The 13617-nt window shown below is 39.4% G+C and overlaps 1 protein-coding gene across 1 annotated transcript; it reads right to left on the bottom strand.

The window, feature by feature from the left end:
* Positions 1–2446: 2446 nt before the first annotated feature.
* Positions 2447–10542, bottom strand: LOC112189256 (serine/threonine-protein kinase VPS15). Its single transcript, XM_024328552.2, has 11 exons — positions 10173–10542; positions 9972–10094; positions 9835–9880; positions 9600–9760; positions 9065–9144; positions 8682–8787; positions 8347–8523; positions 5069–8248; positions 3909–4153; positions 3733–3832; positions 2447–2909 (listed from the first exon to the last, which is right to left on the bottom strand). Exons 1-11 carry the CDS (start codon positions 10443–10445, stop codon positions 2733–2735), a joined length of 4668 nt encoding a protein of 1555 aa, XP_024184320.1. The 5' UTR covers positions 10446–10542; the 3' UTR covers positions 2447–2732.
* Between the last annotated feature and the right edge of the window lie 3075 nt (positions 10543–13617).

The following is a 13617-nucleotide window of genomic DNA, read 5'->3' as shown; positions in this document are numbered from 1 at the left end:
GCAACAGATGAAGAGTTCATCAGGGGATTTTTTTTTTCAATTTTTAATTAATTTATTTTTTTTAACATTCATCATGGATATTCTTAAGACCCGGAAATTAGTACTACGTTAAGCTCTGTTACATTTTTGTGAAACAGGGTTTTCAACGTTAGCCTCTGCTTTGTTTTATACTTGTTAGGCCTCGTTTGGGATTGCTTTGCTTTAAAAAAAAATCAGCTTTTGTTCATAATTTTAGATTTTATTGTGTTTGGTAAATAAATAAAAAGCAGCTTTAATTGAAAGTTATAGGTCACTGGCAGCAGATTTTAGAAGCAGCCCAGAGGTTGCTTTTAGAAGCAGCCCAGAGGTTGCTTTTAGAAGCAGCCCAGAGGTTGCTTTTAGAAGCTACTGTAACATGCTCTGCAGTTGTTTTATGTACTGACAATACTTTTAAAAATATTATTTACCAAACACGAAACTATTTTAATTCATAGCTGATTATTTTCACAACACAGCAGTAGCAGTTTTTTTTAAAAGTCACAGCAATCTCAAACTAGCCCTTAATGTAATGGGTTTGAAAGAGGAGTTGGAAGATGTAATTAAGTTAACGTTGAAATCTGACGGAGAATAAACTGAAGGACAATTGAGATTGTACAGAGCTAATTAACTCTCTAATTCAATTGAAATAGGGCCCATTTAGTGAGGAATCCATTTTTTTTGGCTATTTTATGGATTGCTTATTAGACCCACTTTTCGATTACATATTCAGATCTCAACCGTTCAGTTTTTAGGTCTATATAAGTAGATCACTTCTGCAAAATGTTTAGCCAAATTGATAATCATTAAGAAATTTGTAACTGTGATTTACAATTATAAGCATGAACGGTTCAAGTTGGACAAATTTGATTCGTCCATCAATTTAATCTAGTTCGATATCTTAACGATCATTAATTTGGCTGAAAATTTGCAGAAATGATTTATATATTATGACTAAAAACTTAATAATCGGGATGCCGAAATGCGATAAAAAAAAGTGGGTCTAATAAAGGATTCCTTAAAATAGCAAAAAAAATCCCTTAGTGGAAGGCCCCTCTCTCTCTCTCTCTCAACAACTCCTTTTCTTTCCTTCTTTTTTGTTTTTTTTGTTTTTTGTTTTTGAGGGCAAATGACAACTCTTATTCAAATTAAGGAGAAGCCTCCTTCAAAATTACATCAAAAACAAAAGTAGGAGAAATAACATCCCACTGTGAAGATAGAGAATTAATAAAAGCAAAACTAGCTAGTTTGTGAGTTACAATATTGGCTTGACAGTAAGGATGAGTAAAATAAGAACCCGATCTCCTGAAGATGAAATGTAATGTCATCATACACATGTCCAATAAAAGATGTATGGGGTTTGTTGTTGGTGACGAGAAATTCCAAAGAGGATTTTGACTCACCGATGAATGCGAGTTGGAGCAGGAGCTAACCAGGAATGACCAAGAAGTTTCTTTTGAACGTTAACTTGGAGTTTGACTATGGCCTGGACAAGCGAAAGGGGGGTACGCAGAAAATACTCAAATGCCCAAGTCAGTAACTCTCTTAGTTGAGTGAAGTCAAATGAGTCAGAATGAGCTATTATACCTGGTCGTCGTGTCCCCCTTTTTATAGGTGTGGGAGGACTTGGGTCGTATGTCACGACTACTACCATCCTAATACCTGTAATTACTACCATCTTAATACTAGTAATCAAGAACTGAAAAATCAAAAATATCCTTGAAACGAACCTGTAATTACTACCATCCTAGTAATCAATTTTTTTTTTCGGAGTATCGAATGCAGCCAATCAAACGAACCTGCTGGGCACTGTTCCTAGCAACCCTGAAGTAAAAAAATAAATAAAAACTTTGAAAGATCAACAGTCATAACAAATAGCACAATGACCAAATGACCAGTTGATCTAACACTGGCTCTCGTTTATATGTCTCGATTTATCAATTGACCATTGCTGCGATTCTCCAAGACTGGCAACACTCAGGTCTCAATTCAGCAAACAACAAGGATCGGGTTAATTCAGCAAGTTAGATGGGGGAGCTGGCATCGCAGAAACATGTTCGATTCATTCTATCAAAACAAATAGCACAATGAGATTAACTTCTCAGAGGAAAGTATTGGATCCCTCGATTGAAGAATTGTACATTACAATTTCTGATAACCGAGTACAATTGGAAAAAAAAAAAAACGAAAAGAACCTAAAAGAGAAGATATTGAAGAAGGGTTGTGGGGGGGGAAGTACCAAAGCCTTGGAAGGGAGGCAATAGTGACGCAGTGTGAGAAAGACAGTGGAAACTTGCAGGGAATGATTGGGGGAGACTGGTTATTTAAATAGTGAGGGTGAGGGTGAGGGTCAAGACCCATTTATTGTTATTAATTTGAAATATCACTGAAAGGGGATAAAAAAAAAAAAACAGACCAAGACCAGGTTCCATCAGACTGGAAGCACAAAATATGCCGTGCTCAACAATTTTTATAAATCTACACTTATCAATTGAGACGGTATCAAGTGAGATATGTACAGCGGGTGATACAAGTCTATTCCTACACGTTACAAACTCTAAATCCAAGTACGGGTTATGAGCCATAATATATCTACCTTAGGCAATAGTTGATTGACTGTTGAAGCTTTGTTATGTGTTAACTACAATATACAAACTTGACTAGCATTGATGCGAAGTATGTACATTAGATAATAACAAGTGTCTGATAATGTCAGATCACTTCCAGACCTTGATTGCCCCATCTCTACTGCTTGATATTAAGTGTCTTTGATTCAACTTAACAGAGGCCAATGAAAGGATTGAATCACGATGGCAGCCAGCAGTATCAGTGGCAGCAGCTGCAAGAACTGCCTTGGCTGTCAACTTTGTTGTTAGAGGCCGTCTCTTTGTCTCCTACGTTAAAAGCAACAGCAAGTTTAAGAATTCTATGTGCAAAAGTAACAATAAACTATATATCTTTTTAATAGAAACAAGACTTTTCTTTTTCCTTTTTCTTTTTTAAAAAAGATAGAAACAAGACTTATTGCCAACAAAAAAGAGTGAGTACACAAAGCTTCAAACATAAAAAGAAAATTAAAAAATTTACTGATATTAAAAAAGAACAGACCAAGTAGAGCAAGAATAGCTTAAATCCTAGAGTCCTAGACATGTTACTGATATTAGTGTGCTGCCTTTCTAGTCCATAATAAAGCCTAGAAAGAGAAACCCCCGACAACGGATGTTACCAAAGCCTAAAGGAAAGTCCAAAATTAACTGTCCCATATCAACTCTCACCATGCCCAACTATTTTTAACAATTCTCTGATTTCTTTCAATCCACATAAACTTGATAAGAACAAAGCACCAAGCATCCCCATAAAATCCTTCTTCCCAAAAAGCTTTGTTAGAACAAAGTAATAACTTTCAACACTAAGTGGTCTGTAAAAAATGAAATATACTCATAGGAAAAGGAACAATGAGGGGAAGACCTGTGATTAAATTTTGACCATCTTAAATGAATTACAACAAAAGCCAACATAAATCTTTTGCCCCACTACACACATATTACTTGAAACTACCAAGTGATTGATCTGTGGTTTTCAGGAGAAAACAACAAATAGAACAGAAATTTTCCACCCAAACCAAATCTTCTGCATGTATACACTGCATGTGGACATGACCATACCCTCCAAGGAAGGTACTAACCCACCTAACTTTAAAGTTTCTAGAAATGATACCTGCACAACTTGCACGCCAAAGCTAGACCGCATTCCATAAAAATCATCATTTCCAACACCCTTCAAGTTTGGCCCACAAATACAGTAACTTCGATCAGGGCTGTGATACATGAATAGAGACAATTAAACCACTGTCTTTAGTAAACCAAGGAAATAATAATGAATATGCAACAAACCTGTAATGATCCCATCGACGTATCTTCAAGTCGGTTCCCCCAGTTAACAAATCACCCCCAGGTAAGGGAAGCAATGAACGGATGCCAGGAATGCGAGGAGGTGGTTCATTCAGTTCATCAACTCTGTAATGAGGATTGACATTCCGTCTCATATCCGCTTTGGAATTTTTAGTTGATGATCTTGCCAAAGCCCAAGGCACCTCAGACATTTCAGCATCACTTTCATAACTCGCAACCCTCAACACCTGAAAAACCAAAAGTAGAATGTTCAAAATGAATTGGATAAAGTCAAATATCACAGCATCAACAATTGAATTCATGTTGAGATGTAAGAATACAAAAAGATAAACCAAGAGGCTCCATCCCACAAATACATGAACTCCTATAATGAAACATTAACGGACAACCTACAGGCCTGTTACATTATGGTAAACCAAATACTGAGAGAAGAAAGAGGTGGCTTTGCCTAAAAATAGCGGAAGCCCAAAGTAACAATTAATATACAGTACAGTAAACCCTCCGGTAGACAAAACCTTACGGATTAGGATAAGACTACTAGAAACACAAAACATTACAGAACTGAAAACCAAATATGAAACTAAATAGGACCACTACATAAGCCCAAAGTGGTGGTGATAGTATATCAGTACAACTTGACTGTTGATCAGGAAAAGGAATTTTCCACAATCAAATATAACCATCTCCTTGTATATCACTTTAATATATAAGAAAAAGTGACATAGCTGTAACAAATAATTGAAGTAGCAAGGGTGTCATTCTGGTACTCATCATGGGTCAGCAAAATCTGAATTATTAGAAATTTGACGCCCTATATGAAGTATTTAGCTACTCTGAAGACGAAAAGTTCAACAAGATACTGGTTTTTCACAGAATTAAACTGAAGGCCAATTCCATCAACAATAAAATGCGTGGGAAAAAAAATATATAATCAAACACACACACACAGCCTTTTGACCTTTCAATTCATAATCTTTTACCAAAAGTCATTCTGCCATTATAACAAAATCTGATCTTTGCTTTCAGTTTTCTGTATTACTTTTAATAGAGGGCAAGCAGGAAGTTTAATCTACGCACATATCTTCAAAGCTATATAGGTGGTAACTTCTCTGTACACAAACTAATAAAATATTCCATTGTACCTGGTGGCAGGTGCCATTTTCTGCATTCCAAAGAGAGACTTCATTGCAACCTGCAGCAACATAAACAAGGGGCCTTGCAGCAGCAGAAACAGAAGCATTTGGAGGAGGAAGGAAAAGACACATTTTCTCTATGGGGCAAACAGCAGAATACTGCCATGTATTCACAGGAATAAGGAACCTCATATCCCAAAGAGTGAGCACACCCCTTGAAGATCCTGACACAAACCAATTTTCACAAGGGCCTGTTACTAGGGAAGATACATAGCCCTCCTCCGGAGTTGCTTTCAATGTCCAAGAATCTGAATTCGTTCTTATATCCCAAAGATGGATCCCACAATTTTGGGTACTGTACATAACCATCTGATTTGCATAGTTGTCAGCAGAGAAATTCAAAAGGCTAAGAATTGCCCCTTCTTTAGTGTCCTTCTTCTTGATATCAGCAACACCTGAATACTTCTCAACTACATTACCGAGACCTCTGGAAATGTAATCAACAGAAAACATATGTATCATGCCATCACATGCTCCAACTACAACTTGAGCGCAGCCCCGGAGCATTACAGAACATAGTGCACGGCTTCCCTCCATATGATAAGTCAATCTTGACCTAAAGGAGATGTCCTTTTCCAACTTTCTCGAATCCCATACCTTGACAGTGGAATCATCAGATGCACTCACAAAGAAGCTATGATCAGTTGATACGGCTATGTCATTCACAGCAGACCGGTGCTCTTGCAAGTGTGCAACCAAAACCCCACGAGGCCTCCAACCAGAATCTGGAATTGACGAAGCTCTTGTAGAAGAGGGCAATCCTGTTAGATCACTTGTAGAGGATGCATCTTCCACAGTAATAGAACTTGCTTTTGTTGCACTAGATAACCCCATATCTTGAAATTTGCTATTGACAAAGGTTGTTTGGTCATTATCCCTACCATCTGGTTCATGTACTACTCTGTAGAATTGTTTAGAACCACTGCTGATGTTGAATGATCCTGACACGAGCTTGGGTGCTGGAACAGAACTAGCTAAACTAAAAGATTTATTTACTGGATCCATCCATGGCATAGATGATGCACCAACTCCTACAGAACTCACTTGTAATGAAGAGTCAGATGGAGCAGGAGGAACTCCCACTGCTCGCCTGTCCATGCTAAATGAGTACAAAGGTATCCCTACTGATGATTTATCACACATGAAGCTATTCACAGTACTTCCCTGTGGCCACATAAAGCCCGAATACTGCAACTTTTCAGAGGATAAAGGATCATGAATGTCAACTGTGCTCGAACCATTGCGCGTAAAGCTTCCCATACATCCAAACTTAGCCTCACCATCATCACATTCAGTTAGCTTTCCCTGTTGCAAATCATTTCCAGAATGTTTTTGACCCTCGGGACTTTCTTGGTCGTCTGTCCAGCTCCTCATCGAATTCAATTCGACAACCCCTTTATGAAGTAAATCCACACTTTCCCATTGTTTAGATTGAGGCCAAGAATTGTACCATATCTTTCTCTGTCTTTCCAACATGTCTGAACTCCTTGCATTTTCTAGAACTTGGTAAAATACCTGTCTTGAGACAGGAGGCTTCAAACATGAAAGGAGAGCCTTCTCAGAAGCTAGAGATGCTGGCTGTCTACGAAGAAGGGGACGAATAACAGGAGCAAGGAATACATAGGAATCTACTGCACCCAAGCAATCACTGCTGGCTGCAATAAAACTAACAGCCGACCTTCTTACCCATTGACTAGGATAGCATAACAATGGAAATGAACGCTCAATCATTTCCAGGAGTATCCTCTTGCGCAGATAACCACTTTTGCACAAAATGGCCAAACAGTCCAATGCATTGACAATAACAGCCTCTGTAGCATCACTTACAGCCTGCTCAATATAAGGTAAAAGATATTCTTCCACACTTCTTTGACCCACAAAGAAGCATACATACACAATTTGCCCGTAGAATACTGCTCTTAGCTGCTCATCTCGATCATTCAGAAAAGCAGGGAGAATGGGTAACAAAAAGTCATTACTCTGCCTCTGGCCAAAGAAGCAGCATAGATTGCTGATATCCTGAAGGAGTGCTCTCCTGATATTGGGAGTTTGCTTGGGACCCATAACAAGCTCTTGAATGACTTCAGCTATGGACTTCCTCAACTGGGCAAGCTGTGCATCATTATTTACCTTGTGGAGCTGACCAGATGTCTCACTAGATGATGCCAGTAGCTTCTTTGGAGAACTTAATTCATCAAGCACACCAGCCTCACTCAAGGTTATTGAGTGAACTAAAAAACCATAAGCAGTTAGTGCCAGCTTAGCTATATTACTGGCATAACATATCCTCACACTTTCCTCTGTATCATCAGGAAGCATGGAAAGCATTGGTAGAATATACTCTGGAAAAATTTTTGCATCACTAGGAGGAAAATCTCGAACTAAAGGGAGAATGTCACATAACGTCTCCAAGGCTGCACAACGCACAATTGCAGCTTGATCTGAAAGCATTGCAACAACATATGGAATTACACGCTGCAACCTGTTTTCATCATCAATATACAATGCAGATGACTTCAGCAAAAGTATCGCCCTCCTCCTTAAATGAGGCAATTTGACATTGCGTATGCAGGAACATAGCAAAGAGGTAATCAGAACCATGCCCTCACATCTCAAACTGTCTTCAGGTAATGGTAAAAAAGGCATACCAAAGGTATCTGACTGGCTGTCATACTTGGACATCAATGAATTCAGATCATTCATTGTAATCTTTTTTAGAAAAGGATGATCATTTCTCCTAAATGCATGGGAGATAGTCTGAAGTAATTCACCAGGAGATTGCATGCCATAGTTTCCAAGATTCTGGGAAAATGCAGAATTAGTGTTGTCCTCCACCATTGGCTTCATATTAGAATAATGATTGCTCTGTTTAACATCCCTAAGAAGCGTATTGATATCACCGAGAAGTTCAAATTGATCGCGCTTGAAACCTTTATCCATCTCTACTTTCTTTCCCGGTGAGCCCTTTGTCAAATTCATGTTCTGCATTGCAATCATGTCCTGAGAAGATTTACCGCTAACAGCATGGATGTTTGAAGGAGTTCCATGTCCAGTGCTAGTGTCCTGAGATGACCTATTGCTCATCATTTGTTTCAGTATCTCAGGAAAAACACTCTGGCAAAGTGCAACCTGCACACAGTAATTACATGGTGAATTACTATAACATAACTACGTGAATCAGGAAAAAAAAAAAAATGGCATCTCATATATGGAACAAGATTGTCTACCCTCATATCAGAATGAAGCGGATTCCAGAAACAATGAAAATTATGCAGAAATGGAGAGAAGTAACTCGGAAACACAATAGTTGTATACTCCTGCAGGTAGCTATCAGCAGAAAGTCGCAACTCTGGTTCCAACTGAATCATATGAAGTATCATTTTGCGGATTCCACAATCTGGTATCTGCGTACAGAGCATACAATAGAACAAGGTACGACAATAAGCAAGAAGAATGTAAAAGATAACCACTATTAAACATGGTAGTCATAACATAATCATGTAAAACCAGTAAACAGTTATATAGAACAATGTAGAGAGTGTCAGAGAGAGAGAGAGAGAACCTTTTCAAGAAGTTGACTAGGATCGTATTGCCCTCTACGATAAGCGAGAAGTTGAGAGAGTTCAAATAGGGGCTGACCCTCAAGAAAAAGCTCAGCAATCACACACCTAAAAAAGTGTCAAGAATAAATGATAAAAATTCCAATGAACAACTTGATACATCTACTGGTTTTTGAGATATACTTTGCAGTGCCACATGAAAATATGAAGTATGAATATTTAAAAGGTTTATATGTTAACAAACTGACATGCAACTAACTTTCATCTAAGAAATGTCAAAAGCCGTTTCGACCATCTAGTATATGAGATTTCAATTTCAAAATTGACATAAAAATGAAATGGTAATGCTTTTGAAAAAAGAGATGCTAGTGCCTCGAAAGCTCACCCTACAGCAAAGATATCCATAGATGGTCTTAATGGTGCATCTTGCGCAACTTGCATCTCACCTCCATGCTCATAAAATCTCTGAAAGTTGAAGGTTGTGAAGAGATTAATTATGTAACCATCTTAAAAGTAGATATGGTGACAAGTATCAGAAGCATAAAAAATCATAACTTTAATGGTGATTGGTGAAAGATTCATTAGCTAACTTCTAAATAAGAGGACCAAATACAAAAGCAAAATTGTATAGAAGGCCAGAAATGTTGTATACATTGCAAACAAGAATATGCTAAAGTCTTGTAGCTTATAAAACTGCTTAAGTTTTTGTTCCAGCATTCCAGGACAGAAGCCATTGTATGAATTCCACAAACATACTTCAATCAAGATATATTATGAGTGCAACCATACCCCAACCCTTCAAAACCTACATATATGAATCAGAAATTCTTACGGCTTTCCAAACAAAAGGGAAAATTGAGATAGATATGTATCTTATAAATTGAAGAAAGCAAAGAAAGTAAAAGGAATCAAAACGCAACCTCGGGAGCAAGATAACAAAGCCTTCTTCCTCCGGTGTCGTAGAAAAACGAGAAATCAGAAGGGTCATCATACGGAATGTAAGTGGGTTTGAAGGATGCAAAGTCAGCAAGATAGAGCCAATTCCAAGAAGTCACCAGGACATTCTCGCACTTAATGTCACCTAAAAAATGGCACAGATTAGACACAAAAGATATTGACAGAAGGTCATTGGTGAAACTCAGATGATGAACTCACCGTGACATATTCCTTTGTCATGGCACTGTTTCACAGCAAGAAGTAACTGCACAAGCACAAGCACCGGAGGAGAATATAATTGCCAAAACAAATCAAACTTGGTGGGAATTGAGAGAGAGAGGGAGAGGGAGGGATACCTGAAAAGCCAACCATTTCTTTTCGATGAGACTGAGAAAGGGGCGCGTGCTCAATCGATCATGCAGATTATTGAAGAAGTATTGTCTCACAAGATAAGCTGCTTTATCCGTCTCTTGCCAAAACTGGAGGAAAACTCAAAACTACTGAATTAGGAATATGAGGTGTTGAATTAGGGAAATTGGGGAAAGGAATTGAACAACCTGGAAGGGCCAGAGGTGAGGGTGATCGAGGGCGCGAAAGGTCTCCTTGATATGGAAGAGACGGCGCTCGTACTCGCGGAGATCGATGGAGTCGCCGCGCTTGAAATAGACCTTGACGAGGACCAAACCCTCGTCGTGCTTGCACTGAATCGACTTGAAGAAGCGTCCGCGACCTAAAACCTCTTTCAGCACGAGGTTGTAGGACGACGGCAGGTCGTGCAGGTAATACTCCGACGCCGACACCTGGGTCGTCCGCGCGATCTTGTTCCCCATACCTACTCCTTCCCTCTCCCAATCAATTCAACTAATTTTATCACCCATGCTTCATCTCAATAGCGCCAGCGATGGGATTTTGCAGCTGTCAACTGGGAAATCAGAACAAGTAAGAAGAACAAAAGACCACCTGAGGGCAGGGCTGTAATTAAGCTGATTTTCATATAATTATTTTCAACCTTTTTTTTTTTTTTTTTGAATCGGCCCGAGGGGCAATAATATCATTCATCACAAGCCAGAATAGACCGTTACATACTCTTCCGCTGCCATTTAAGGTCATAAGCAGACAAGAAGATAGTGTTAGTAAATTTATTGTAATTAGACAAAATCTAGATTCCCAATACAAGGAAATTTATTGTAATTAGACAATAAAGCTAAAAACATAAAGTTGGACCAAGGGTCAAAACCCTAGCCCAATTGAAGGCCCTAGGGTAGCCCAAAAAGAAAAGCCCAAACCACAAGGCCCAGCAGGATTTGAAGCAGGCCCAAACTTCATCTCCTACGTGTGTCCGTGCAGCGCCGTTTGCTCCACCACCATCCGCTGTAACTAGACCTGTAAATGGACCGGATTTTTATCCGGACCCGCTCCAGATCCGTGACTATTGGACGGGTTTGGATCGAACATTTTGATCCGTTGATCCGTTAACCCGTTTAATAAACGGATCGGATTTGGATTTAGGTCGATCCGATCCATTAATGATCCAACCTGTTTTCGTAATAATAAAATATTATTTTTTATTAATATATTATTATTTTTTTTAAATATAAAATATAATGTAATTTTACTTTTGGTGATACTCTTCATGTAGATCATATTATTTTAATATTTTATTAATATCTTATGAGGTATCATGATATAAATTTAATATTACTATTTAAAATTTAAAAATATTTGAAATTATAAACGGATCGGATTAACGGATCGAGTATCCGTTAATCCGACGGATACGGATTTGGATCGAGGTATCAATGATCCGCCGGGTTAACGGAGCGGGTTTGGATCGAATTTTTTTTTTAGTAAACGGATTTGGATTTAGGTCGATCCGATCCAAACCCGGTCCATTTACAGGCCTAGCTGTAACTGGCCGCGCCAACCACGCTCAACCAAGTCGCACCGGCCTGACCCAGCCTACAACAACCACCGTTGGCCTCGCCGCGCACCCCACCAGAAACAGAAGCCACCCAAGTCCTTCAGATCCTCACCGCCGCATAGCTCGTTAGAACTACGCGGCCGCTCCACCTGTCAGAACCACGCCGCCGCACGAATCTGCAGAGCCCACGTCGGACCTCCATCCCTGTACAACGCTACGCGACCACACCCAGAGATTTAGTCTGGAAACCCACCCAGCCCCGTCCAACACCTTGAGCCCCGATGCTTCCCTCTTTGATCTTCCCGAGCAAATAGTGTTCAACACCCGTCCGGCAACGACCCAAGAGTGGCAAGGCGAACCTCTACCTATCTCGAGCACCATCGGACGAGCAGAATTTTGGAAAACCTCGACCTAGGGTACTCCGGGTTTCTTGGAGCCTTTTGGGACAAAGATAATAAGAAATTTTCAATCTAATTAATTATTTTCAACCTTAGTTACCTGAGGATAGTTTTTAAAAGATTGTGTTACATTTTTTTTATATATAATTATAGAATGTCAAGCCTTTTATGGAACATTAGAACCAATAGGAGGGAACTACTTACGTGTAAGGGTATGTTAGGCTAAATATCCGGATCTTCATCCATCTCCAAAGCATGCTTTGTCGAACATATATTCTTTCTTTGAACCCAAGGCAGTAGCTACAAGCTTCCACGGATTCACTTATTCCATCGTGGGTTTATTCTTGGCCCCCAAAGGCCTCCTAACTTTGCATTTCTTTGGAGGTGAAACAAGAAGCATGTCAACCTGATTTGGGATAACCAACTCTGACGTAAACCCTAACTCCACTAGGGAAGTAGCTGTACAGGGGACCATAGCCTTAGATTTTTTGCAATAAGTGATCATAGTCATGGAATCAGCTATGTTTGACTCCACTAATCGTTGAATGCTCCACCACCGGACACTGCACATGAGGAGGCACAACCAACTGCATAGTCAAACGGAACTGTGCCAAATTTGAGTCGACTTCGCAACTGATATCCCAAGCAGAGACATGATGAAACCAATTAGAGCAAATGGGAGTGACCGTTGGCGCCACTACACCACTGCTGCCCACCAGTGAGTGATTTATTAAACCTAAGCCCAAGCCTAAGCCTGACTCGGAACCCTTAATCCCATTTCGAGAAAGGTTAGGGTTAGGGTTTGCAGCTCCGGCCCCTAGCACCGACACCCACTGTTGAGTACCAGCCACCACGAGATCGAGTTCCATACAGATCCAATGGCATAGAAAAACCCTGCCATTGGTGCTCCAACAATCCACAAACGCGACAAAAGCCCACCACTTTTTCATACCTAAAAGTCACCATCGCAGTGAAGGAATGGATGGATTTCAAAACTTTTTAAATTAGTGCGGAATTAGTTTAACCATTAAACTACTAACTAAACATAAAACTCATTCCTTTAACCCTTGATCTTGGCTTATTATGATACGTCTATAAACATAGTATGCTTAGTAAGGAAGAATAAAGAGGGAGTTTATGTTCTACTCACCCTTGGAGCGTGATCTCAATCCAATCTAAGTGAACCACCAAAGTTCCTCTCCTTGTGTGTGTCTCCTCCACCTTGAAGCACCTTGGATTAAGAACTCCTTCTTGTACTCCTTCTTGGGTTTGTAATCTTCTCTTTGATGTAACAAGTAAAGCCACAAAAGGATATGGCCTCTAAGGATCTTCACCAAGTGAATCAAGAGATGAAGAAAGATGAAAGAAAAGAAGAAGTATGCAAGTGTTCTTTTTTCCTTTAATTTTTGTAATGGACCAAGGGAGAACTCTCTCTCTCTCTCTCTCTCTCTCTCTCTCTCTCTCAAATCCGAAAATAATAGTGTGGAGATCCACACACACTTTTGTCCATACTTTTACTTTATATAATAGGAAATAAATCCAATTACTAAAAGAAAAATATTGACTTTCATAAAGCCAATATATTGGCTAGTCCATACATGTTATTGGGCACTAAAATTGTGTCTTGGGCTTTCATTTAAGTCTCATTTAGTGAAGCCCAAGTCCACACAAAAAACCCGACAA

Source organism: Rosa chinensis, chromosome 1 (assembly GCF_002994745.2).
Source record: "Rosa chinensis cultivar Old Blush chromosome 1, RchiOBHm-V2, whole genome shotgun sequence".
NCBI classification, from domain to species: domain Eukaryota; kingdom Viridiplantae; phylum Streptophyta; class Magnoliopsida; order Rosales; family Rosaceae; genus Rosa; species Rosa chinensis.
Note: the sequence above shows the minus strand (reverse complement) of the source record. Positions and strands in the feature narration are given on the sequence as shown.

Bases quoted from the DNA above. Each gene is read 5' to 3' on its own strand.
- LOC112189256 (XM_024328552.2), bottom strand. From the start codon at position 10,445: ATGGGGAACAAGATCGCGCGGACGACCCAGGTGTCGGCGTCGGAGTAT. The intron at 9,761-9,834 runs GTGAGTTCATCA...GCCATTTTTTAG, and splicing joins TGACAAAGGAATATGTCACG to GTGACATTAAGTGCGAGAAT. The intron at 3,833-3,908 runs GTTTGTTGCATA...CATGTATCACAG, and splicing joins CGTCGATGGGATCATTACAG to CCCTGATCGAAGTTACTGTA.